This window comes from Pseudopipra pipra, chromosome 5 (assembly GCF_036250125.1).
Source record: "Pseudopipra pipra isolate bDixPip1 chromosome 5, bDixPip1.hap1, whole genome shotgun sequence".
In the NCBI taxonomy this organism is placed as follows: domain Eukaryota; kingdom Metazoa; phylum Chordata; class Aves; order Passeriformes; family Pipridae; genus Pseudopipra; species Pseudopipra pipra.
The window spans coordinates 63,418,073-63,445,650 of record NC_087553.1 but is presented as its reverse complement, the minus strand read 5'-3'; the positions used below and the strand labels follow the sequence as shown (position 1 = coordinate 63,445,650).

Sequence of the window (27,578 nt, the reverse complement as noted above, 5' to 3'; positions counted from 1 at the left end):
TCTTTTCTATCTGACAGCACAGTATATAAATTCTGTGGGGAACATTTCACAATTGCTTTTCATTGCACTTAATGTAAAGCACATAATTTGACAATTGTACTTACTAAATGAGATTACTTGTAATCACAACGTATATGACTTTTCCTTGAATGGTGTTTGAAACTGAAGGTTACCTATCATGACCCATTTTGGGTAACTAACAGTTTGGAGCAAATTATTTTGGTGCTAAAACCATATCTAGTTGTTGAAGAATACTGTGGGTAATCACATTAAAGTTCCCTTTTGTGCCTCTGTTTGTGGTGATTTGCAAAACTTCTTTGTGGCTCAGACTATGCCTCCTGTGGAACTGCCAGCATGTCTCAGATATTAAGGCCAGTATCCCTATTTGTACCATTTGGACATCTCTGGCAAAGAATAATTGGCATAACTTCAAACTGGAATATTCCGTGCAATTTCCCATTTAATAAAAAAGATTGGCTCCTGCCAATCTGAACTCTGAATGAAATCACTCTTCCTTTCTCAGACTTCCGCAGCAGAAAAGTAGCTCTGTTCCTTACACTCGGCACAGACAAAATGTCTCCAGACAAAAATCCTGATGTACTTCTTGAGTAGCTGAGATCAAGCGGTTCTAGTCTCAGAATTAACTTGTATGTCCAGGATTCAGTGATTGTTTAAAAAACACTGCACTGCTATGTTTTCTCATAGTGCTTTAGAAATACTTTTCAATTAAATTTTGTCAGCATTAAAACAAAATGCAGGCGGTAAGAGGACATAAACAGTGGATTACCATCACCTATCTGCCTGAAAGTTAGGCATCTGGACTATGTTTCTAGAGAGAAATAGGCATCTCCAGAGGATGATTGTTTCAATCCATATTTCTTTATTTGCTGTATAGGAGTCTAAATGAGAGATGTTTGGATGGCTGAAGTGAGGCAAGCCACTCCTAAGCCAGTACAACTAGACAAAATGCCCTGATGCAATGTTGTATTTGAATTGTGGCACTTGGATGCCATGTTGAGCTTTTGCTTTAACAGAAATGAGCAATTTGAAGTTAAAGTTTCCTAGGTGACTCTTACAGTCTCAGTGGTATGATGTATATTTTTCAAGTGACAGAGTTGTAATTGTTGCTTCACAGATAGGAGTAGAACTTAATTTTTAAATGCTTCCCTTTTTTTTTTTTTATTTTGTGGTTGAGATATTTTTTTCCTTTTATTTCTGGAAAGATAAGATTCCATCCAAGTATATCTTCATGTGAGTCTTCTCACCTTGAAGCATTCAGCTACAGCCTTTACTGTTTGCAAATTATTTTGAAATTGGTACTGTAGAAGACTTGGTTCTGCCTTTGCATGAAACACCATACAGATGCAATAGGATAACAAGCTTTCCCTGCAGCAGCACAACCCAGCTCTAATTTGCAGAGGGCCCTGGTAAGGATAGGAAAGGAGTTTGTTGTATATTCTCAGTCTCTGGCTGCTCTAGTGGAATTGCTGGGACTGTATCAGATGTAACACAGCTTGGATCCTTGCTGATGTGAGACTACCCTGTTTCTATCTGTATTAATGAAGCACCGTTCTGTTGTTTGGGGTTCAGTTTGCTGACATTTGGACCAGTATCCTTAGGGTGAAAGATGCACATGCTATTAATAGTCCCCCATAGCTGCTGTTGCTGTGACCATCTTGCATATATTACCCACTGACACTTCAGTCTGAACAGACTCACTGGCATGGTGTGCAGTTTACAGAACAGTGTACACAGTAGCCTCCAGCATACAAGAAAGAAATTTGCAGTGCTGGAAGGGAGCTGCTGATAATAAAACAGCATTGTGGGTTGCTGGAGCTTTTCCAGTCTTCCTCATGGGTCCTGATGCTGCTACTTTAAAAATTATGCATGCTCTGGAAGAAGCCAAATGCTCTGGCAAAATACCCTGTCTGTTGTCTGAATGACTCAAATATCCAAGCAAAACTGTATCAGACAATATTCAGTCAGCTAAGAATAAGCAGAAAGAAAAATTACATCTGAGGAAAGTATTTACCTTCCACAGAAGGCAGAAGTGTGAAGTGTCTCAGCCATATCTGTGTCACAGCTATGGTATGGCTTTGGGGTGTGAAGTATGAGGCATTAAATCAAATAAAATATCTTGGTAGCTGTGCTTTTTTGTACTTGTGCTTTTTCTGTACTGTGCCATTTTCTGTATACCTTGTATACATAGCCTTTTTTTTTTTACAGAACAGTATCTGTATTAGTATTATTTTTTTCTTTAAGTCATAAGCCTTCAATAAAGGAAAAAGGTGAGTGGTCATAGTTGTGGCCAAGCTTTCCCAACTGTATTGGGATAATGTGATTTGGAAGCTGTTTCTGACATGAGTGCCAAAGCATCAGAGTAAGTGGATTAAAGTTTTTATAAGAGATGGAGGCAGGGCTACCATCCAGTGGGGTCAAAACAGGATCAGTCTGATGTAGAATTAAGTTGGGAGCAGGGAGCGTTCCTGTACACAGTACCTTGGCTGAAATAAACTTGTGCCAAGGACTGACTTTTCTCCTAGGGAAAGAATTAACACTTCTTTGGACAAGAAAGAGGAGAAGTGACTATCATTTCTGGTGTGAGAAAGCTCTAGCAGTCTATCATGCTGCTGCCAGTATGAAATTACTTGAAAAGCAAACAAACTGTGTTTTACTATGTTGTTCTGAGAATATTTGACAGTCCCTGAACAGAAAATATCTGGATTTAGGCAGTCTGTGGAGAGAAAGACTTGATCCGTTTTTTGGCTACAAGCAGGATTTCTACTGGGAAGGGCTAAAATGTACTTCTCCTAAATGGAAGAACTGGCAATGTCAGGACCCACATTTCCATTGTGCCAGACTGCCTCCTCTGTTCTTTCTTGATTTTGTGTTTTGTTAGGTAAATGATGGCTAAAGGTACATAATAGATATTTCTGTAATCTTTATCTTTTTTGAGAGATTATTTTTAGTTTCTGATTTGAAACAGTCATGCTTTATTTTTTTGCAGTATAAAGATGTCTAGATATTCAGGTGAACAAATCAGTTTTCTTGTTTTGTCTTTTTAGGAGGCTTGTGTGTGTGTTGTAGTCTAGCCTGTGATACTCCTGATGAAATCACGTACTCCATATATTTTTTACATAAAGGTAAGATTAACCTGTTAACTTACTATGCTTTGTTTTGGAGAATGTCACTGTGCTGAAAGAGTCACAGAATGCCTTTCAAAACAAATAACTACCAAAGTCTGCAGACAATAAACTACTGTGGCTGGTGTTTAAAGACAGCAGCTGCCTTTAGCTGCAAAGTTGACTTTCCTGCTGTAGACTTCCTGCCTGATGCTGAATGAGTAGCTTCAAACCAGTGGCCTTGTAAATGCTTATTAATTTGGTCCCTTATTTCTAGCCAGACTTTCAGGCGTGCTGAGCACAGACATCAATGAAATCTGTGGGAGCTTGCAGGTGTGTTGTACTTCTGCCATAAGGCATCTGTATGGGAAATAGAGCCAACAGCTCTTAGCTTGAATGTCTGCTTGGAGTTCCAGTTTAAAAAGTCATTTTCACAGCAAGAGGTGCAACACCCACTGACTCTAAGAATAGTTGCTGTGTAAGTGGTGCTCTAACTCTTAAAGTTAAGACCTTTCTTTGTTTTAAAATAATAAAAACCATTGCTTGATTTTGAGCAGAATAAAACTTGTTGTTAGCAAGATTTTCTCATTTGATACATGGATGAGAGATACGAATTATTTCTCAATTGAGAAGCTGCATAGTATGGAATAACTGTGTTCAAGAGGACAACATAGCTCTGTTCTACCTTAGGTGTTTACTTTCTTGTGTCAGGACGCTTTCCTTATGTCAGAACTGCACTGACATGTTGCTTTGCTGCTGGAACATTTTGGGATGGAATTAACTACATTTCTGTGTTCTTGAAGGCATTAACGAATTGGAAAAGTCCTTCTGGGTGTGACACACTGTACATTGCACTGCTGTGAAGGGCTGATTTGCCCAGATGTGCTTGACGTGTAGCCAAAGGCTGGTTGCATTGCTTTGAGTCAACCATGGCCCTTGTACATCCTGATCTATACTAGGAAGAAACTGAAGATAAATATGGTTACATTGAGTAGCTAAGTCTGAATGGAGCTGTTTGGTGCAGAGCTGTTTGTGGGTTCATATAAGATTGGCCAGTCATACAAGAAACTTTTAAGACTGCTCCTGCGGTGATCACAGAAGGAGTGGTATATTGGGCCCATAAGCCATATTTTGGAGATGTATAAGGGGTTCAGTTTGTTCAGCATCTGTAAACTCATCTGGAAACTTCCTATCCCTGTTAAAGCTGTCACTGCAGGATGAACAGGGGGATTATGATGTTGCAGTTCTATCCTGCAGTGCTGATATTAGCTTGCATGCACTTCGAGGCAAGTAACAAAGTGGTGATGATGAGTATACTGACTCATTGCAAGCAAATTTCAGTCAGTATTTTGTGTGAAAAACTATTTATTTTGATACCCCCTCATCTCTGATGGTGCTGTTGGTCTTGGAGGACTCTTTTTTTCTCTTTTAGCAGCATATATTAAGCACATTTCTCTGCTAGGGTCAGGAAGTCATTTCCTGGATGAGTGACTGAAATGTGGCTCATGAGCAGCTTTTTTCCTTGGTGGTCCTGTCAGCTGTGGATTTTATATTGAATTTTCCTGCACTATTAAGTAGCATCGTGATCATGACACCATTATTTAATCTTCAGCTTAATTCAGAGACAGACAAAGTTTGAGGGCTTTGTGCCATTCTTGCTGGGTGCCAGAAGAAGTGTGGTACAAGTCTGGAATAAAACAACAGCTGTGCTGATGCAAAGCCCATGCAAACACAGCAGGTCTGACATTGGCCTATGCTTAAACTGAGCTGAACTAAACTAGAGCAACAGGGCATGCAGATAAACCAGCTGGAAATTCTTTAGAGCAGTTGAAAGATCACCAAAATGTGAAGCACAGCTATATAGAGGATTTGTGTTTGGTTTTGTTTTTTTTTTTTTGAGGAAAGGTATTTTTACACAAGCTTGCTTTGGGATGGAATGTTTCTTTAAACACAAACACAGGCTGTGCAGTGCATGGCTAGTTTTCAAGCAGTAAAGAACTGCACTGTGTAGGTACAAGTCTACTAAGTGTGCAGCAAGTCTGTTTAGGATGAAGTAAATCTGTCTGTGCGGACAACCTCATAAAACAGTCTAAAATATCCCTGTTTGGGTGCATCGGCACTGATGAAGTTTCTGGCTATAAAGTTGGGTTGGAACAAATGGTGTTTATTGTTCGGAGTTTTTTAAAGTATTATTATTTTTCCCCAGGTTACAACAAAACTTTTACAGTTTCTCTAGAAAGGACAGAATCTCATCAATTGAAGGAAGTAGCTTTTATGAATCTTGGTAGGTTACTTGGGTTACTTCCCTGTGTGATTGCCATTCTCTGTCCCTAGTAGTGAGACAAATCACTAACCCTTCTCTAGAAGGAAAGGATTTTTTTTCTTGACTTTAAGTAGTTATGTTATTTTGCTGCTTTTTTTCTGCTTAACTTCTATATTTGGCATTAGATATTGCAACACCTCACTATTAGTAAGCAGCTTCCTCTGAAATTGCCTCAGAATCTGCTCTGGACATCAGCTGCTGAGTTCTTGAGTGTCTCAAGTCTCTTGAATCCTTCCCTGGAAACTCAAATGTACCACTAGTGTTTCCTGTGTTAATACAACAGCAGCTTTTAATTAACTCCTTTTTATACTTCCTAGATATAATCAATTCCAACACAGAGAACTGGGCCAAATTGAGAATCATATGAAACAGCCTCTTAAAGCAAATAAGGGATCAAGTGCTAAATTGACCACTGTTGTTTCTTTAAATAGACTATTACGTGGCTGCTTATTTGCCTGGCCAGTTCCTGCACCTCCTGAATATTCAACATCCTGACCTGCTGTGCCATAGTTTATTTCTGACAGGTATAGTAAGACTGCTGCTTGAAATAATTTTATTGTTGTTGTGGAAATTCGATCAAATCTCTTTACGTGAAAGTTGTATTTCTCAAAGTTTCCTTTATTGCACAGTGTTCTGAAGAAAGAGAGGTACTGAAAAAATAAGAATGGCATTTTTGCCACTTTCTATTTTAGAAAGAAAAGATGAAGTGACATTTCATACTTCATGTATTACATATTTCTAACTTGTTCTGAAATGAAAGAAGACCTTTCACTGAATTTGAAATTCTCTGCCTTGGTTTCATGGTTTCCCTTCCCCCATCTTTGCACATGGTTCTTGGTCCTCCACTGTTCTCAAATTTCACATGGAGATGTAAATTTGATTTTACATTTCCTTCCTGCAATTGAGTTGCTCTAAATGTGTGTGTTTGGAGGGTGTGGAGAGAGGAAATCTGTGTTTCCTTCACCTGATCAGGCTGATGCAATTAAATTTAGAGTCTCATCTGAGAGGCATGTTATTCCATTTCCAACAAACATGTCCTTGTGGGAAGTGGTTTATTTTTGGAAGTGGGGTGCCTCTGTTTGAAAACAGAAATCTGTTGTTCTGATTGGGTGAAGGAGATTGTGGAAACTGGTGCAGGGGCAGCATCACAGGAAGCTAATACCTGCTTTATATGGATAATGATGTACTGTTCTGCTTAAAATGAGTGGGAAGCATCACTGTTGTATGGTGGGCCTGATCCCTCTGATGCAAAGGGTCTGAAATATGGTACCTGTACAGTACCATGGTGGTGAACCTTAGTACTAGCATAAATAAAGTGGTTTTGGTCTGATGCTTCAGTGAGTAATCACAGAGCAGAACCTTCCTGTTGTGGCCACTGTGATTGATGGCAAGAGATCCAAGAGTACAAGTTTGTATCATGATTCTGCATGTGAGCAGTTCTGAACTGTACCAACAATACCAATAGGTGCTAATTCTCGTGTTGAACTTGTACTACTGGCCTTGTGCCCTTCTCTGTTCTAGCACATGTACTCTGCTTTGCCTCAAGACAGCACTGTGAGCCTTGAATCTGTGCACCTTCTCTGTGTCAGCAATAGGGAAGGAGAGAACTGAGTACGGGCTGTGCTCCTTATCTACTTCCTGTATCCAGCCAGCACCAATCCTCCTCCTCTTGAGCATAAAAATACCAGGGCAGCTAGTGCAAGAGGCAGACTGTTTCTTACTGCTGGAGACCTAGGAGTCTTAAGAGAAATACTGGTAGCAGCTGAATTTTATGTTCTTACTTCTTTTTGTTGTGAAAACCAATGTCCTTCAGGTGAGGATGCAAGAATTGACACGTTACAAAATTATCCCATCCGATCCCCACTCGTGTCAACAATTTTGGATTGCGAAGCAGGGAGTCTGTATGCTGTAAGCATCAGTGACAGCACCTTGCTGCAGCTCCTACAGAAGAGCAAACAAGACAGTGAGAGATTGGCAGCTCTACATTGTGCTCTGCTCTACTTCCAACACACAGAAGATTTGGAAATGCAGGTGGGAAAGGAGCTTCCTCTGATTTTGTTTTCAGTGACTGATGGTTACATGAAGCAGGGTCAGGGCATAAATGATATCAGACAACAAAAGGTCCTGATTCACATGGACCTTTTGGCAGTGCCAGGAGGCTCATCAGCTGGGCTGCCCTAAACCCCTTTATTGGTCTAGGCTGTCCTGAAAACATTTGTATCTGCATCACTACTTATGCCAAGTGTTACTACCAAAACCAAAGTTCTTTAGTCTTTTATAACTATTCTCAAACAGAGAGCTGGGACAAACTCCCTGTTCTCATTCTGACAGATTATTCGGTGGATTTCTGAGAACCTGTCGACATGTCATTCTTTTGACCCCATTCAGGAATTTATCGTCGGTAGGTATTTCTTTTCCTGTGTCCTGAGTTTTCCTGCACACTCTAGTTGTCACTGAAGAAGAAGCCACGATGTTACAAACTCTCTTATTTCCAAACTTTTTGGTTATGATTTATGTTAACTGACCTGCATTTTATGGTGTTAAGAGACATCATCAGTAGTTCAGAAGACATACAGATATCTCAAAATCAGATTGGCAGTAAAACTTTTCAAATGCATTCTTCTTCTCTCTAATGGGACAAATGGATTTATCATTATTTTAGTTCTCCGGAGATTGGAGCTGAGTAACAAATCTCCTCTAGCCTAGCCCAAGCCATTTTTCATAAGGATTTGGCATATCATGATATTCTCTTCTAGTAGGTGATTCCTCAGTCTAGCCAGGGCATAGTCTTTCTTCAAAGGACCCCTGCAGTGCTGAGCTGTAGCCAAGCAGCTGACCCAGCCCTGCAGCCATCTGGACTTCTCTTCCTCCTTTTGTGCACAGAATGGGACCAGTTCCACCATGGAGGAAGCTGTTTCAGAGGCAGCAGCAGGATTTGTCCCAAAAAAAAGTGTCAGACAATGAACTATGAAGCCTACTCTTGTTAACTGATAGTTTATACAATCTTGCCCTTATAAGTGTTTTTACATTGCATTCAGCCTCCCTGTACTGCAGAATGTGTCCAGAAACTCAAAACCTGGATAAACTTTTGCCCTACACATCATTGCTTGACTGGATTGGGGTAAGATAACAGCTGGTGCTTTAATTGATAGATAGAGGGTCTATTTTTTCTCCTTTAATACAGCTTTTAACTTGTGTGTCTTACCTTTTCATAGATATGCTCTAAATCAGTATCTCTGCTTTATGCCTGTTTTAGTTTGCCAAGTCTTACCCTTTGTGGTGCTTTCCATAAATAAGATTTTTTGCAACAAAATCATTTATAAAACAAGAACAGCTACTATAATCAAATGGATGATTAAATATCTCAGTTTTCATAATGAAGTATTAATTTATTCTTTATCATATGAGGTTTATAATGAATACAGAATACATTTAACAGCAAAATCATGCAGTTATTTCCAAGACAAACAGTATCAATAGAGTTAAGATTTGCTAGTAAGCTTGCAGAAGTAAAATAACTTCAGGCAAGACTTTACAGTTAGAGCAAATAGCATATTTTAATTTCTCTTATCAGACACTATTCTAATATGTTGTCTTTTTTAAATTGAGGGTATGGTTTTGGCTAGCTAGCTACTTTCACAGAGGAAATGGATAGTGGAGATTCATCTAGATCCCAAACAAGCCCACATTCTATGCTAAATTATAAGACTATAAATAATTTGTCTGTATTTCTAGGTTGTGCCTGGAGTAATATGTGCAACAGACATTATTTCCCTACCTGTGTTAGAGGTAAGTTCCAGTATAAAACAACATTTGTATTTGCAGATTAGGAGCTGCTTTTTTTGTGGGAGAGGGGTATGCTAAATACTAATGAAGCAGTGTCCCTGAAGCCCTATCCAAAAATAGGCGTGAACAGAAAATTGCCCTGTTTGAAATTATTTATGCATTTATCAGTTATTCAGACTGATGCTTGCTAGCTCAAAGATGTATTTTGAATTCCCTTTCTGAAGACACTTCTATTCAACAGGGAGGATTCTCCAAAAATTAATTCTTGTTAGATCTGATTGATACCACTTCATTTTGTGACTTTGGTAGCTGAAGGAAGAGTTGACATGGGCCTAACAGGCACATAGGATTTCTCTGTATGTCTACATATGCCCACTTTAAGGGACATTTCATTGTGCTACCATTGGTATGAATGGTTTGTGACCCTCTCACTTTCTTTTGTCTGGAGCATCCTGTGGTTGCACTGATGTCAGGACTTTGGCTACTAAATCTAGACAAATTCCTGCACAGCCTGGAAAGGGCAGTGAGCTGGATAGGGAGAGCACACACTGTTTGGGTAGGAAATTGTACTTTTTGTTGAAAACAAGATGAATGATTCTTCCTGTCTTCCTGTTCCACTCCCTCAGCTCCAGTTTAGAGAGGCAACTTAAAATTTTTCTAAGTATTCTTGTACAAAATCTGAAAGAGGATTTTAATAAGCAGTTTGTTGTGGAGACCTATGGGAAGAGTTAAGAGTTTAGACACAACAGTACCAGCAACACATGAGATTAGGCTCTGCATACATGACAGTATTTGTTCCATCTTTGAAGAGGTGAGAATCTGTTTCTTTCCCAGTGCTTATAATTAGTCATAAAGCTTCACTCTTCACAAAATGTTTTAAAAGTCAGTGAAATATTCCACTGCTTCCTCACTTTGCAGCAGTGCATTACAGCCGTGCTGCACAAATTTGTAGGGTTCCTGGTTCCTGTCAGGGAATCAGGCTTCACATGCTTTGCTTGGGAAGGTTGCCCTGAGAGCTGAGACACCTGGGAAAATCAGATCTTGAGAAAATTTGTTGCTAGATAATCCGTGTAACTCATTGAGGTCAAAGTTAGCAAGCCTTTAATTTGTCTGAGATTGAACCTCAAGCCCCTGGGGGCACATGCCTTTAGCAGCTATACTTCCTGATTGTGGAACTCATTTCCTATTTCTGTCTGAAACCTAAACAGATTGAAAAGGTCAGAGTTGAACTAATGACAAATATTTCCTGCTACTTTTGACTGCATTTGTTCTGACTCTTGCATGAGGACAAAGATGGTAATACACGGGGTAAGGTTTAGTGCTCTGACTGCTTTGTACCACTTCAGTGTCACAAACCCACCATGGCTCAAGTTCAAGTGGTCTGTTGGTGTTTCAGTTGGTGCATGTTGTTGGCATCAGGAGTCAGACCCTGGTGAAAGATCTGGTCCTACAAGTAGTATTTCTTCTGCAGAGATTTTATGGCATTTCACGGACAGAATGGTGAATTGTTACTTTGAGAAGGTTTTCTGGAGTTCTTGAGCCTATGAGTTGTTGAGAGCCTTTGGGAGGGCTATGTCCATATTCACAAAAAGATTGAGCTATTTGGATATCAGTTGTGTTTTTATCACTAAATTCCTGTTCAGCAAGATATATTGAGAGAGTCTGGGAGAAAGGGGGAACAGTCAGTCCAATTGTCAAAAAGCTTTACAGAAGGATTGCAATAATGTCCGATGCCACCCCTCCCTTTTTAAACAAAAAACAAACTTGAAGGGGTGCAAACAGACTTGATCAGAAAGGGAGAGGAAAGGGGCAGGAGGAAGAAGGGAAGAAAATAAAATAGGAGGTCCAGGAGAAGAGTGAGAATGGATAGTGAGAGAAGTTGTCAGAGCACAGGAAGAGACAACCTCTCCTGCATGCTGCCCTGAGCCACTGGGGCACAGAGTGATGTTTTAAGGAGTAGCTGCCTGTGCAGCTGCACAGTTTGTTACACAGCTCTCTGAATACTGTCACTGCTGGGGAGATACAGCACTACAGTCCAGAGAGGACATGGGCCTCTTGGAGGTAATTGTTCCCCTACATCTTTTCAAAGGGGTAGAGCAGAGAGCTCTCTATCTTCAGTTTAAAATCCACTACTTATGAAAGGCTTCATGGGAGCTTTTCATGGATTGCAACCTGGTAAGGCCTTGCTTTGGCTTCTGGCAATGCAACATCTTCTAGGTGTTCATGCTTGGATATGTATTCTTGACTCTAGAAATGTCTGCAAAATAAACACCTAAGCAGAGGAAGCCCTGATGATCCTTAAGAAACAACTATAATTAAAAAAATCCTTTATTTTAAACTTTTGACTTTTTAATTAGATCTAATGCAATGCAGGTTTTCAGAATTAAAAGCAGACACCACTGAAGTCTACCACTTCCTGTTACAGATTTAGTACATGAAAGAAAATTGCTGCTTGCTTCTCACCACCACATATCAAACGAAGTTCGGTATAGCCTGAACACAGTTTTGCAGTGGTGGTGCTGCCGCAGTTGCATGGATCGGTCACTAGATGATACTCTTTTGCTGTATTTCTCAGGTTTCATATTTGTAACATTTAGGCAACATCCTGCAGTAGTAGAATCTCGTAAGATTGTAAGAGTGTAGATCTCATAAGTCAGCTCCAACAGGGGGAACATATGGTGCCATATGCACTCCTAGTTTGCAGCTGCTAAAGATAACTAACATGAAGCAAAACCCGAGATTTATTTTTCTCTGCTGCAGCTACAATAATAAAGTGACAATAGACACTGGCAGCAAGAGGAAGGTGGCTGGCAGGATTGAGTCTTTGAAATTTATTTTCCTTGACAAATTGTAGTTTATAGTAGGAAGTGGTTTCTTCCTTCTGAGGTTTTCTTTTAAAGTTATTGTCATTGTAGAAAAGTAGAGGGGAGAGAGCAAAATCCAACATGTTAATGCAAGATGGAGAAATCCTGTGAACTCAAACTTGTCTTTATTCAAATGTCACTACTGTAGTGTCTGTATTTGGAGGTAATGTATATTAAGAGGGGCAAGAACAGCTCGTACCATCTCTTGTTTTTTTAAAACTGCCAAAAAGATTTGCCTTAATCTCTTCTCTTCCTCAGCCATGATCACATCTCCCCACATTTATAAACAACAGCTTCAAATCTTTATACCCAGTCCAAGAACTAGCTCAGGAAACCAGTGTGGTTTTGTTTGGGTTTTTTCCTCCTGTCTGTTCACAGCTGAGTTTAAATTAATTTTAGCATTAAAGTCAAATGTTTTAGAATTGATATGGGAATGTTTGGATTTTGTTTCTTTTCTGGGATGAGGCACTGATTTTGAGGTTGGTAAATGGATGTTTGTAATCTAAATGTTAATACAGATTGAAAATAGTGGCAGCTGTCGGGGCCATGGTGATATTCCTCTATTTGGAACTACCAGAAACCCAGAATGGGATTTATTTGACCAAATGTAAACATTTACATCTATATTAGTTGCCTGAGGCTCCTTTTACAGTCAGAGGAAGTCTAGACAATATGGCCAGTGTAGTCTGTGGTGCAGTTCTTCTCATCCCAAAGTTGTGAAATGGGTCAGATGAATTATGATAGAGAAGTATTCATTTCTTCCCAGTGACTTAAAAGGATACTGAGGTGGCAAAGTACCTACACTACAGGCACCAAGTCTTGACCTCAAGTTTAAGTAAGTGCTACTCTTGCCATGAAATCAAGAGAAATGATTTTAGCTGCTTTGGTTTAACTTTTTTCACCTAGATTGTTCTGAAGGTACATTAATCACATGTCTTTGCAGTCACTTAGTGAGAGGGTGATGAGGTATTTCTTTAACAGTGCAGCCTGTATTCATGCTTTCCCTGCACTACTTTGCAGTTCCAAAACTCCAAAGGCTTCTGGGAGAAACTCAACTCAAACTTGGAGAGTGTGAAGTATGCAGAGCCACAGTTGCACTACCACAATAACGTGCTCAGGAGGGAATGGCGTAACCTTTCAGAAGAGGTGAGTGCACGTGCCCTGAAACAGCCTCCAGTGCTGCCTCTGAAGTGGGTGTTTTAAAGCCAAGCATGGACAAGTTGTCTTTTTTATTTTGAAGATAAAGAAATTGTAATCTGATTAGGAGAAGTGCAAAGACTTGCAGTCATTTCACTTAAGGTGAAGTTAAGCGTGTAAGTTTGACTCTCTAAAAATAATGCAAGAAATTAAACAAAAGCAGAGCTTGCACTATATTGTTGTGTGGGTTAGATGTGTGTGAGTCCCTATGAGCATGGATAGTTGGAAGGTGGGTTGAAGTCCCACTGTGCATTATTCCCATTCAAAGGGAAAAACAGCTTCATTTCTCATCTGCATTCTGTCAGGGAGTATTTTAATTGGTCTTCTGCTTTGTGCATTTGTGGATTTTTGTTTGTTTACAAACCAGAGAGAAGAGAGAAGAACCACAGCATATTTGAGGAATATTTTTGAAAATGCCAAAAAGTATGTACTGGTTTCTATTGTATTTATGCTTTCTTACTTTGTGCAAGAATATTGGAGGATTTAGTGAGTAATTTCATTGGTTAGTTAGATATCTGATTAGATAGCTTTAAGGAAGATTATTCAGGGGAAAATCAATTATTGGAGTCCTTGTAATCACCATGGGATGATCTGAAGTACACACAGGCTTCTAGAGCTGGGGAATTTATGAGAGATATGAAGAGTTATTCTTATGAAACCTAGACATATAGGGTTTTTTTAATGCTATTTAATATTTTTACTAAATGTAGTCACGAGTACTGTCCTCATATTTCTTTAGCTATCTTTGAAAGATCAAAGATTCATTAAAGTGTTTTTATGACCTTATGAAATCCTGTAGAGTATTGCATATGAAGCACACTGATTTTTGTTTCAAACCCCAGGGTGCTTTCTCATCTGGACACTTGGGACTCTGGTAAGTAAAACTTGTCTCAATGTAGGCCTTAGCTGTAAGGTTTATTTTAGTATTTCCATCTAGCCGTTGTTTGCTAAAAATAAATTGCTGTGTGTGTTTTCAGCACAGAAGAGTCTGAGGAATTAAGATAAGCAGTTATTAAACTGGAAGAAAACTTTCCTGTACTGACTAGGAAATGCTTGAAGATAAAGTTCCTACTTCATATTGGATCTAACAATATAAGCAGTAGAACTTTGCCTGCCTAAGGATTTTCTTCTTCAATGACACCATGTTACTGTTGAGTTTTTGTCTGCTTACAGCTGCCTTTGCAACAATCAGAACTTGTGCAGGAGATTGGAGCTGGTGAAAAATCATGGTGTGGAGAAGGCAGATGTAATCAGTTTCCCTAGGCCAGGAGCACTGGAGATTTTGTGATGTTCAGTTCTTGTCACAAATAATTAAAACTGAATTTAGTAGTGAATTGTGTTCCTGCTCTTCACACATCAGTGCCTTCTGTGTGCCCTGCCACTGTGTGCTGTGAAATGATGCTAATCTAAGTGGTGCTCTCACCTTTTATTACCATGAATTTTCAGTGCACTCATTTCTAGCCCCTAACACCAGTCATCTGTGCCTCTGCTAGTTATTGCAGTGGTCTCTGACTTTAAGGGGCCTTATATCAACTTAGTGAGCCTCAGCTTCATGCTTTCAAAGGTGGTGATTGATGAAGCAGTCAGATGTTTAACTGTTAATAGAGAATTTTTAAATAGCTGCCAGCCAGTAACAAGCATCAATGTAGCGTGTCTTCCCTGTAGATTTGTCCTCAAGTCCCTTAAAATCAAGCAGCACAGATCTTTGTACTGCTAAATGTTGAAGTAATTATATTTCAATGTGAGCAAAAATAGCTAAAAATTTGTAAAAAATTGGCGCTTGGTTTTGTAAAATGTTGACTTGGTTTTATGCTACATGATGAAATAGGAGATTGTTTTTCTTCCTTTACTGCTCCTAGATGGGAAACACTGATTAGGAAATACAGGTTATTAATTTTAGTAGATACTATAAGCTCCTTCCATTTAGTTAGAAAGTTATGTTCTTTTCGTAATGGTCTGCAAATCTGAGTAACAGGAGCCACACCATGGGAGAGAACCAGGAAAGTGGGAGGTGATTCCCTGGAGTATTTCCTTCCTGTCTAGCCATTTCCTTGGAAGACCCATGCAGCTGTTTTAGCTTGTTTGTTTGTAAATGACGAGATCTAAATAGCACATGCACTTGCACTGGTGTTACCAGAAGGTTCTCTGTGTCTCTTTGCTTTCTTGAGTCACCACACTGTGACAAGTCTTAAATATCAAAGGAAAGAGGAAGAAGATAGCAGATAAAGGGTGATTTTCCATTTCTCAGTTCTGTTATGCAGTCCATAATTCTTCACTATCTTAGTTCTGTAGAAGAGTAGATCAAACCACAACTTCTGGTTGTTTCTAAGTGTGTTCCTAAGTGCTTTTGAAGCTGGTTGAAGTTTCGTGGTATTTCTGCAGTGTCATGTCCTTGAATGATTCTTGCTCTGTTTATTTCAGAGGCGAGGCTCGTACCTCTCTTTGAAGAGGAGGATTATCAGCAGCAATTACTAATGGGACTGGTATGTGCTTTTGTCAGTGTGCACTAGGGGACGCACAACCTCCACAAATATACTGAAAGTGAGCCTCCAAGTTCCAGTGCTGAGCTCAGTCTCACCGAGAGTAGCTATGGGGAAAACATAGTTCCTAAGTTTTAGAGTTCATAGTCAGGATACCATCTTAAAGGTCATCATAAGGCATAGGGGAATAACAGCAATTGAAAGTTGATTTGTCAAAATGTTTTTTCCGATTACAACTTCAGCTAGAAACTGTTATTCTGTCTTCCTGGAGTTCATCTTAATCTGTCAGTTCTTTTTGGACTATTTTACATCTTTAAAACATTGAAGATTGCAGATCTTCTTGCTCCTCAATTTAACAGCTTTTTTTTACTGTCTCCTTTTCTTTCTACCTCACTGCGCTGTTTTCAGCAGTGACCTCTCTAAATGATCTACCATTTATGTGCTTATGGGTAATATATCCTGTCTCAAACTCCTATCTGTCCTTCCTCTGTCTAAATACACATCTTTAGTTATGTCTTTTTCTCTTACAGTTAAACCCAAAGGAAATTCTTTGGCATGCACTGGAAAGTCTCAGCAGTGCATCTGTGAAGAGCATATCAACACTGTCCTATCTGTTCACCTCTGAGGCAATTTTTCCTTCTTTTTCAGTCTTGTCACCTTGTTTCCAAGTCTTCCCTCTCATTCTCTGAAGCTTCTCTGCATTCCTTCCCCACTGTTTATTCAGACAGATCCAAAAAGCAGGTCACTGCTGTCCTTTGTCTATGCCTTCCTCATACCTGTGTTGCTATCTTGACACATTTGAGATAAATCTACATGTAAATTCCTTGAGACAGAGATTTTTATTTGCTCCAGTTTTACTCTGAGCTTTGAAACAAATCATGCTGTTTAGTAATTCTCAGCCAAGAGCCAGCATGGATTTGAGTTGCAATCTGAAGCCATGCAAGGTCAGTGAGTATTTCAGAAAGGAGAGGGTAGGGAGTGGCATGGACTGTGTGATAACAAACACTCAATTTTAAAGACTTTACAATTAATGTTTAACCTGAAATTGCTATTAATCACTCTGGTTCTCAGGTTCTTGGCTACTGCTACAAACTGTACTTGAGCTAGTTTTCTCTGAGAGATTTTATGTAATACTTAGATTCTCAGGACTCAGCGCTCATATTTAAATCCTTCTTTCTCCCCATTCACTTGGCTTGACACAGAGAGATGTAAGAACTTTTTCTCTTCGATGTCACTGGAAGTTCAACTTAGCACTCATTTGCTGAATTTGCCTTCTTGAATATTCACATCTGCTGTTGAATTTAGCAAGACTGGATTGTAGCTTGGGATCTCACTCTGAACTGGAGTTTCATAATGCAGAAACATTTTGTTGAGCCAGTGCCTATTGATCTGGCCCTGCACCTGCTGCAGCTTTTGTATCTCTTTGAAGATGCTCAAGGACACTGAATTGTTGGGTTTGTTTTTTTTTTCCTAGATGGTTGCTCAGCTAAAGGATCACCTTATGAGACATCTACAGTATGTAGGAAAAAAGAAGATTGACCAGATAGTTTTGGATTACGTTGCAAACCTGGTTAGTTGGATTTCATAGTCACTGTTTTGAGTAAGCATGCACTAGTTGGATGGTAGATCCTTGGGTATGTAGGATTTGTATATATATGTATATATTTGATGGGATGAGGTTGTTTTTAAGATATTTAAACATATTTTTCAGTTTAATATTGTATGTATTGATAAAGGAAATTAATTATATTTAAGTATTTTTAAAAGAGTTATACTGGTCACTCAGAATACAGAAGAAACTGTTCTCTTTACAGCTTGTACAAATATGCTCTACTCACAAAAATGAAAATGGTAACTGATAAGTTCAAAGAATGATCGTTAGATCCATTTAGTTGCCTTTAGAAAACATTGCTGCAAGTTCTGAATAATAGAGGTGCCACCAGAGGAAATACAAATTAATTTTAAAATTGATTAATATTATTTATTAATTTTTATTAATAAATAATAGTAATATATTTATTTAATTATATATAAATATATCTAAATTATATATAAATTATATATATAAATATATATAATATATAAATATATATTATAAATAATATATTATATTAAATAATAAATAACATATTATTATAATATATATGATATATTAAATAATATATATTATGTAGTATATATTAATTACATATATAATTATATATAAATAATATTAATATATAATTAATTATTATATAATTAATTATAATCATATTTCACTGCAATATGACACATGGGTAAAGCATCACCGCTCCTACATACTGCCTTCGTTGGGCTTTTTTTGTGTGACAGGAGACAGAGTTTTGCATTCAGAGATCTGTGTAAACTACGGTGAAAATTTTTCAGTCTTTCCTCCTCTTAAGAGAAACTTTAAAAAAAAAAAAGAGCTCTGAAAACTGTGACTGTTGTGCACAGAAATTATTGTACCTGTCTTTGTTTGTCTCAGCGTCATGTCCTTTAAGCACAGAACGCAGTTCACAAAAGCTTGTGTGGCAACTACTAAATCCTGTTCTTTGTGCAAGCCCTACCACAGGGTTCAGTAGAAACTCCCCACAGTGGTGTTTTCTGGGAATGGAAACCTTGAGAAACTTTCTTGAGGCTGCTGACGCCTGCATCTCTTCAGAAGTCCTGCGCAAGTCAGCTGTGCTGTCAACCTTACAACATTCTCTGAACTGCTGCAGCTTCACTGCCATTACTGACTTTTCAGGCCTCACTTTATAGCTTGACAAGTTATTTCACTGGTAACTGGCAGGCTTTTCTGCATCTGTGTAGAAAAGAAGATAAAACTAGTGGCTGATTAAAATAGGAACAGTACAACAGGAACCAAAGCTTTGTACCTGAAAATGGTGGTGAAAAAGCATAAGTGGAATGCTTGTTCTCCTTTCCTTCAATTTCTAGTAATAGTTTGTTCACTTTTATTAAAAACTTAAGATAAAAAATATGAAAACACCCATACAACCTTGATCTGCAAGACTAAATTATTGTAGACTAAATCTTGCAAAATAAACCTCAGCCCTCCCCATTAGTGAACTCTCAAGATTAATTTTTTTTAATGTCACTAACAGTAAGAATTCTCTCCAGTCAGTTGACAGGCTTATTCTTAGAAAAGCTACTATAAACAAAGATAACCCTGAGGTTAGCTCAGCTGGTTAGAGCATGGTGATAATAGCACTGAGGTCATGGGTTTGATCTCTGTAAGGACCATTCACTTAAGAGTTGGACTTGATGATCCTTGTGGGTCTCTTTCAACTTAGAATATTCTGTGATTCTATAATAATGTGTCTCTAAAAGTTGCTTCTGCCCTCTGGCTGGTGCATGTTAGGTACTGCTTGGAAAACTTTAAAATTATGTCATTATTAGATGTGAGTTTCCCCTCATCTTAATCAGAAACTCTTACATCTTAAACCTTTCTATATCCTTAGTGTTGGAATTCTTCAGGGGAATTTGTTTGAGTCTTCCAACAGTTAATTGTAGCATCAGCAGCATGTAGCTGAGCTATTGAAACTAGTGAAACAGAAGAGATTTGAAATTATTTGCTTGTCTGTTTGCCATCATAAAATAATTTTTTATTATGTTCAGGAACCCAGGAGTGGCTGAGAATAGGGCTCTGGGGTGTGTAGTCACTGTGTAAATCCATTGCAGCTGAAGTCAGAGTAGCCAAGACCTGGGAGCATTGACAGTTTCTCATGAAACAACAGACAAGGGCTGATTGCTGTCAGAGAACTGGGTGTACTTGTATACAGAGAAGTAACATGGGGAAGCGTGAATGGCGTGTGTTGGTGGGAACTCCTTCTTTGCCAGAGTGTGCCTGGTTCCCAGTCCACATGCCACCACGCCTGCAGTAGTTTTTTGTGTGTCCATAGTCTCTCTCTCCCCTGCAATTACTTTATCTTAGCTTTACTGCATATCTGTTTCTTTCACTCTTTTCATTTCAGTGAGGCAGGAAAGGGGAGAAATAACTTCCAGAAGCAGCGTGACAGAAGAACTGACAGCAAGCGGAAGGGGAGGCAGGGTGAACAGGCAGCCCAGAAAAGAGGCAGACCTGAATACACTTGCTCTGCAAGTCACTGCAGTAGCTGCACCTTTTCCTCTGATGTCTGTGGCCATTTCCTTCTGATGTGGGCTCAGCTGCAGAGGAATAGAAGACAGACACCATTTGGATTTGAGTTTCCTCAGAAGTTGTCATATCCTCTGTGCAGGAGGGGATCTGGAAGAGAGCAAGACCTTGTCTCACTCCCTTTTCTCCTTTGCTCATGATTCCTTTGCTCCTGATTCTTTTCTTTGGCCGCTCCCATGTCTTTGCCATAGAAACAGCCACAGGAGATGAGAACTTATGGTTCCTAATTACTTTAGTGGAACTTCACTCTCCTCGTTCCAGGCAGCATTGCCTGGAAATGCAGATGTTTCAAGGCAGCAAGGACAGCACTGTCAGCCTAGACCCTCCTGCATGCAGTCTCACTGTTGGTCATGTGTTCTCTCATTAGTTTAGAGCACTCCAAGGGAGATGTCTTCTGGTACTTGCTCCAAAAAACTTTGTATTATGTATCCTTGTTACTCAATGAAAAATGGCCTTGCCTGGTATGGGTGTAGCTCTTAACTTGGTTCCCCCAGAGAACCTCTGCTAACCTTGGACAGGAAACTGTCTGTGCTCCCTCTATCAAACAGATAATGTTTGCTTTCTCTCATGCACATTATCCTGTGTATTATATTCTGCAAAAAAGTCTGAGACATGACTTCTCTTTCTGTATGTGTTTTCTGCAATGTCTGTGGTAGACATTGATCTCCAAAGTGAGTCATGCTGTTGGTGGAGGTATCACGCCACAAGCATGCATGTATTTAAGATTCAAGTATGTTGTGATAGTGAGGTTGGCTATGACTTAAGAAGCTGTTAGCTTTCTATACTCAGCAAAAGCTGTACAGTGTGCTATGGTATTAAGCAAAAAAATATTCATTCTGGAGTATCACTCCTGAAAACCATTTTTTTTGCACAAATAGCAAGTGGTGATTTTGGAGCTTGAAAGAACCCTCCCTTCACTTCAACACTTATCTTCAGTTCCAGCTGCAGCTCATGATGCAGAGGCCTTAGCTGCACCCTGTGTGCTGGCCAGGGGTGAAAGTCATTCCAACAGCAGATGCAGTTCTTTTGACCCTTGTCTGAAAACTGGAAATCACTCATTTCCTGGAAAACTTGCTATACTCCAGAAAGATTAAACTGGATCTTTCCACTGCATCTAGTAAGTGTAGAGATGGAAAATATTAGGTAGTTATTTTGCATCAGGTAGCTGTGCAAGCCTGGCTCAAGTGGTGGAGGGACAAGATGCTGTCTTGTAGAGCTTTCTGGCCAAGGTACAGAGGAACACTCAGGAGCAGTACTGAAGACCAATATTCCAGTTCTGGCCTTTGCATGTGAACGTCTCCTGTATGTCCTGTTTCCCTCTTGCTCAGAGCCTGTGACAAGTTAGACATTGAAGAAGGCAAAGTCAATGAGGGGAAAAGAGAAGGGGGAAAAATTGATTCCTGGATTCTGGCCATCTGGAGCAGGGAAAAGGGTTTGTAACTTCTCGTGACACCTCTTTGCAGAACAGGGGTCAGTTTTGCTTCCTGGGAGTGATTGATTGCTGTGCTTTGAGGGCCAGAGATAAAAGGCACAGAGGAAGTGTCTCAGTTGTGTTACTGAGATATGGAAGTGGTTACACATGACAGCCGTGAAGAAGTTATTTCAACTCTTTGTATGTGGTTTCTCTTTCAGCTGCAGAAGCTGAGATGGCCCAAGTGTGAGAACAGGGCTTGTGGCTTTGGTGTGCTGACTGACTGTAGTGGAGGTCAGTTCGGGAGCACAAAGAAGCAACAATATGGGCCAAGGGATTGTTTTATTTCACTATGGACAGAAAGGAAACTCAATAGTGTAGGGGAGGCATTTGCTTGTCTCATCTTTCCTCCTTGCCAGAACTAGGTTTGAGATTCCTCCTGCAGACTTTTCTTGGCAAACTGAGGATTCCACTGTCTTCAATGTCATCCACTTTTGCTGAGCCCTTGACAAATGCTCAGCCACTTGGACATGCAGTTTTTGCTTCCGTGGCAAACAGATCTTTGAGAATTTGATGCAAGAGCATGATGAGATGAGTTATCTCCGAGAAGCACCATGTGTTAAGTTGCTATATGTCTTGGACAATGTTTTGATGAGCTGGAAGCACTTTCAACTTCTGGAATATTGCAATTCAGTTACAATTCAAATTTTAATAACTTCACATTTTGAGCCCCTGGGGAAAAAAAAAAGAAGACTTAGTAGGAGTCCCATGAGAAGATTTTAACATAAACTGGTGTGTGAAATGAATGAAGGGCAAGGGCCTGCTGTACACAGGCTCCTGGAAACATCCAGTCTTTTCTTTGTTGTTTTAGCTGAATCTGATACATCGAATAATGAAAGAAGTTTGGAGGAGATACCAGCTTCATTCCTGCGTCTTCTGCTTGTGAGCAAGTCATTTGTTAAAGTTTTCAGCTTGCCTTTTAAAATATGGGCATAATGATTTTGATCTTCAAGAGTACCACTGGTTTGAACAGTCACTGCTTATGCTGCTGTGAATGTCAATGTAACTGTCACCGATTGTTCCTAATGACCCTGCTGGCCCTCTCTAAATTATTTTAAATATTAAATGTTTTAAATTATATTAACCAAACATTTCTACAGCTGGAGTTTAAAGTTACTGAGTTTATAGTGGTCTAAGCTGGGTGGTGGGTGTTAAACACCTACAAAAGCCAGGTCCCTTATACCAGCACCCTTCCATCTGTTGCTGTTGATTCCAGGTGCTGCTGAGAGACTTGTAAACATGCAGCAGTGGGGGGAGGAGGTGGGGACACCAGAGCAACTTTTTGTGGCAGCACTGGGCAGCTGGTGCTGTTGGGTGACAGACACCTCAGTAAACAAGGCAGCATCTCATGGCACTTCACCCCAAATGCAGGCATTTAGTGCACATGTAGTACAGCAAATTGATCATCTCTCCAGCAGAGTGTGGGCACCTCAGGTTCTAAATATGTTACTACTTCATTAACTACAGTGACGAAAGAGGAAGTGCAGGAGAGTTTGCGGTGTTCCACATCATGAGTCGGATTCTGGAAGCAGCAAATGGCATGTGCATGCCTTTACCTCCTGGTAAGTCCTATGTTTTGCTGTTTTAATCATAACTGAGGAGAGCAACGCTATAAATTCCTCCCCTGAGAGCACTAGTTGCAAGATGTGTCAAGTTAGCTGTGGCAGTATTGAAATCTAGTCAAGACAGTTACAGAGGCGAAGGCCTTTGATAAACATGTGCAAGTGAAATGAAGCAAAACTAAATAGTTTTTAGAAACAGAGACAACAAAACAGAGGTTTCCAGTGGAGTGCTTGGGTGCAATCTTACCTTAGAACTAAGATTTAGATTCCTTTCATTTCTATATGTTTTTAGAAAACTGGAGTTCAGTGTCTAGAGCCACAAGGGGAAAATTCCTACCATGGAGCAAAAAGAGTGTTTTTTCTCATGCTGTTGCCCTGCTAATATTTTTTCAGTTTTATCCTGAAAGGATTACCTCCAGCCTTGATAGAAAAGTTGGTCTCGATAGTAGAATTTGATTTCCCAGACCAACTCGTAATCACTTATGGTCTTTTCAAAGCACTTGCTTATTTTTGTTAGGGAAAGACTTCTTAACATCTTAATGCTTTCTGATTCTGATTGACTCTCTCTAGTTTGTATTTCCTGATCTGTCTTCAGTCTTTGAAGCTGTTTTTGGTATTAGTTGTCCCTTAGTCCATGTGGGCACAAATGCTGCCATGCAGTTATGTCATGTGATAACAAGACCATTGTCTGGCTGATGTTTAATGAGAAACTGAAGTGTTAACAGAGCTGTGGGAGTGTGTGGGTGGCAGCCATGTACGGAGGGTGGTGAGGCCTCAGGTTTTGATTGATTAGGACGAAAGAAAGATATAAAAGACAAATTAATAGAACAATTCAGATATGAGGCAACAGCTTGGAGATGTTTAGTGACTCTGTATGACTTTAATGACTGTTTTCAGTCCCCTTGGCTTTTTTCTTTTTGGGGGGATTGTACTTGAGAGGACTTAAAGGATGCCTAAATAAGACTAAATGTCTTGATAAACTGATTTCTTCACCAACTAGAAACAGTCAGAAGTTAAGGGGAGTGATGGCTTTAGCTAGAGTAATGCCAGTCTTTAATAGAGACTTAGGAAAAAAACTCCTATATTGTACCAAACAAGTTTGTCTCTTTCATAGGTTTTCACACTCTGCACTTGGGTCTTGGTGTTCGTTGTCTCCCTCTGCACACCCTCCTGCACTACATTGATATTGGAGTCTTGCAGTTGACAGAAACGTGTGTCAGGAAGTTGCTGAAAGGTACAGTGAGCATCAAGTGTTTCATTTGTTACCAGCCAGCTAATGGGGAGTGTTGTCCTTCAAGCCACTCAACTTGGACACAGGATTTATTGCCCTGGACACTCAGCTGTCCTTAGAGTGTTGTTTCAGTGAGGGCTGTAGATGATGGTGTTGCCTACCTGAAAGGGCTCAGACTACATGATTGGCCTTATCATAGTACACAAAGAAATATCTGTTTGGAGAGAATTAGAGTTTATAGCTTTTCCACTTGGGACTTCTTAGAAAAGCAAATACTAAAGGTCATAATAGAATTTATTGGGAAATTTGTATGACTATGAAAGTGCACACCTATGTGTGAGGAAATTCGTCTGCTATCCAGTCCTCAGCTTTTGCTTTAATTATGTTTGGAACAAGAGGAACAGGCCTGTCAGTCTGACCTCAGGGCCAGGGAAGGTCATGGAGCAGATCAATCCAAATGCTATCACGAGGCATATGCAGAGCAACCAGGGGATCAGGCCCAGCCAGCACAGGTTTGTGAAAGATAGGTGCTGCTTGACCAACCTGATCTCCTTCTATGACTGGTGACACGCTTAGTGGATGAGGGAAAGGCTGTAGGTATTGTCTACCTCGACTTTAGTAAAATATTTTACACCATTTCCCACATCATTCTCCTGGAGAAACTGGCTGCTCATGGCCTGGACAGGTGCCCTGTAGGCTGGGTAAAAACTGTCTGGTCAACCAGGCCCAGAGAGTGGTGGGGAATGAAGTTATACCCAGCTGGCAGCTGGCCACCAGTGGGGTTCCCCAGGGCTCAGTATTGGGGCCAGGCCTGGTTAATGTCTTTGTTGGCAGTTTGGACAAGGGGATCAAGTGCATCACCTGTGAGTTTGCAGATGACATTGAAAATTGAAATTTTCAATTCATTACAGAGGTGATATTTATTCAGAATATTTTCAATGACAGTTGAAAGTTTGTTATGCAGTTACTGATTGTTTGGTTTGTTTTTTTGCCTGTTTCTTATAGATCTGGATGACACTGAACAGAATGAAAAGCTGAAATTAAGTATTGTCATGAGGCTTCCTGAGGTAACTAATGACTTTGGATGTAATTTCTGGGACTTTTGAATTGATAGGAAGTTCCTCCTTGTGTGTAGGATCAAGCCAATGGAAGACTTGGCTGTGATTCAAATAGAGCCTGATTCAAATATAACCTGAACATCCACAGTTTCTCCATCTGCTGCTCCTGGCTGTAGGATACCCTGATAACTTAAATTATAGATTTGACCATAGTCTTTTACAGTGTCTCCATGACCCTACAGGAGTCAACAAGACTCTGCTGAGTACTTGTGTGCATAAAGCAATGAGGGTTTAGTGGGGTTTAAAGGGGATTTATCGGGTTTTTGTTTGGGTGTTCTAGCATCCACAGAGCCTTTCTCACTTGTGACCTCTGCGTTTGCTTCTATACACTTTATCAAATTTGTTCAGTACAGTAAAAGCTGTGAAATCTGATATACCACAGCTCTGTGGAGGAAACTGAGTTATAAGGTCTCCCCTCAGTGAAATCTCTCAGCCTCACCCATCAGTGACTTCTGTAGCTACACAGTAATTAGTTAGAGCTAATAACTGGTGCTTCATAAAAAGTTCCAGCAGAATGGGAGATAGACTTCTCCCCTTTTGCTCTTAGTGCACACCACAGGACTGCAGAGGAAGCACATCTCAGTGGGCAGAGGAACACCAGGGATCCCCCTTGGGGAGTGCCAGGCTTCTCTCAACATAAGTTGCCCATTGTTTGCTCATTATGGGCTGTTACGTATAGTTCAAATGGCCAGAAGTGCCACTTGGGTGTTCCTCTAACAAAGGCTTCTTTATTTGGCAGCAGTTTTGAGAAGGGGTAGAGGAGGAGAACTCCACAGGATGTCCTTTGTCCTCTGTGTCTTGTTTTGGGCCTGGACTGGAGAGCTGGGGTCAGCCCCTGGCCTGTGGGTGGGGAACACCATTCCAGCCGCGCTCTGACGGAGGCTGAGTTGGGAGAGCTGCAGGGAACGGGTACTGTTGGCTGCACACAGTAGACTCAGTGCCTTATTGTATCTATTTACAGCTTTGGGAAAAAATGCAGGGAGTAGTTTGTTTGCCAAAAAGGTCACTTTGGGGTGACTCAGACTATTTTGAGCAGGTTACATTCAGTAGATGACTTCAGTTCCATCAGAAGCAAGGATTTAAGCACCACTGAAACTGTACAGTATTTACTCAGATAAACCCCTACAGCAGTCTGCATTGCAGTACAGCTGAAAGGGAGGGGGGAAGATCTAGATAGGGAAAATATCAGAAAGTGGAGCTGATTTCACAGTATGTTCCTATTCTTTTGCTTGTTGGTTAGAACTGGAAGCTTTGGGAAACCTAGTTTTGAATCTCTTGCCTCTGGGAATGTGAGGCAATGTTATCAGTTTCCAGGATGATGACCTGAATAATGGGATCTTAAGTGCGTTCCCAGTATATCTCCTTGTTGACATCTGGCTTGTGTAAGATTCCTGAGACTGAGCCTAAAGGAAGCCCTGTCCTGAATGGAGCCTTGAGGAATGGGGTATCTACATTATTCTTTGGGGAAAGAATAGATACAAACCAGTCACAGTAAAAGATAAGTGGTCATTTTAAGCCTCAGTTGATATTTAAGTACACATGCCAAATGGGACAGTGGCACTGGGACAGACGGATTGAGCTGAGTACTGAGCAGTGAGGTTTTGATTTCCCACATTTTGGGAACATATGGAAATCTTTTAGTTATTGGCTATGAAAGGAAGGCTCCATGGCTACAGATGATGACATCTTGGCTTCTGTCATCAGTGTGGGAAAGCAAAGCATCTGTGTTACAGCCTGGATTTTGTTTCGGGTCTTTTTCTGCTTTTCCTCCTCCTAAGCTTCCACTGTCCTGTGTTTATCTTCTCAGGTTTTTGGGTTTTGTTTTTTGCTTCCTAGGCTCTTGGTCAGAAGGTCCGCCAGTTTTGGAATCATCCCATAAATGCAAATTTAATTGCACGGAAATATGTTAAAGTTTTGCTCGAGAACCTGGGGAACAGGCAGGTAAGACCACAGAGGCCTTTTTTTTATCTTGTGCTTTGACAGTGTTGAGATTGCTGAGCTTTCTTTAGACTGTAACACACTAATGAAACACTGAAACTTGGTACTGTGCAACTTGGAGAGCTAACCTGCAGTGTTCTACCTTACAGTGCAGCAGGTCTATCCCTGAGAGATTCTCAGTCCCTGTGGAGTTTTTGCCACTGAACTACCTGACGAGTATGTTGACAGAGATAGAGAATCAAGGTATGTTAATTCTGTATTTTGGAAGACCAGCAATCGTTACTCTTTGATGCTCACTTAGATGTATCCTGACTATATTGACATAACTTA

General features: G+C 40.1%; 1 protein-coding gene across 6 annotated transcripts in view; it reads left to right on the top strand.

The window, feature by feature from the left end:
• Positions 1–27,578, top strand: part of GSAP (gamma-secretase activating protein) — a 46,646-nt gene that overhangs the window by 14,248 nt on the left and 4,820 nt on the right. For 2 of the 6 annotated variants that reach the window (XM_064656409.1, XM_064656408.1), the window contains 18 exons: positions 3,066–3,143; positions 5,329–5,406; positions 5,877–5,969; positions 7,259–7,476; positions 7,777–7,846; positions 8,484–8,566; positions 9,181–9,234; positions 13,116–13,241; positions 13,660–13,715; positions 14,135–14,166; positions 15,714–15,775; positions 17,247–17,342; positions 22,211–22,281; positions 22,867–22,961; positions 24,076–24,195; positions 25,198–25,259; positions 27,147–27,251; positions 27,398–27,491. In XM_064656409.1, coding sequence (XP_064512479.1) covers positions 3,066–3,143; positions 5,329–5,406; positions 5,877–5,969; positions 7,259–7,476; positions 7,777–7,846; positions 8,484–8,566; positions 9,181–9,234; positions 13,116–13,241; positions 13,660–13,715; positions 14,135–14,166; positions 15,714–15,775; positions 17,247–17,342; positions 22,211–22,281; positions 22,867–22,961; positions 24,076–24,195; positions 25,198–25,259; positions 27,147–27,251; positions 27,398–27,491 — 1,593 coding nt within the window. Of the gene's footprint in view, positions 1–3,065; positions 3,144–5,328; positions 5,407–5,876; positions 5,970–7,258; positions 7,477–7,776; positions 7,847–8,483; positions 8,567–9,180; positions 9,235–13,115; positions 13,242–13,659; positions 13,716–14,134; positions 14,167–15,713; positions 15,776–17,246; positions 17,343–22,210; positions 22,282–22,866; positions 22,962–24,075; positions 24,196–25,197; positions 25,260–27,117; positions 27,252–27,397; positions 27,492–27,578 lie in introns of those variants that run through there. The other 4 variants (XR_010430924.1, XM_064656411.1, XM_064656410.1 and 1 more) reach the window with 4 other exon arrangements.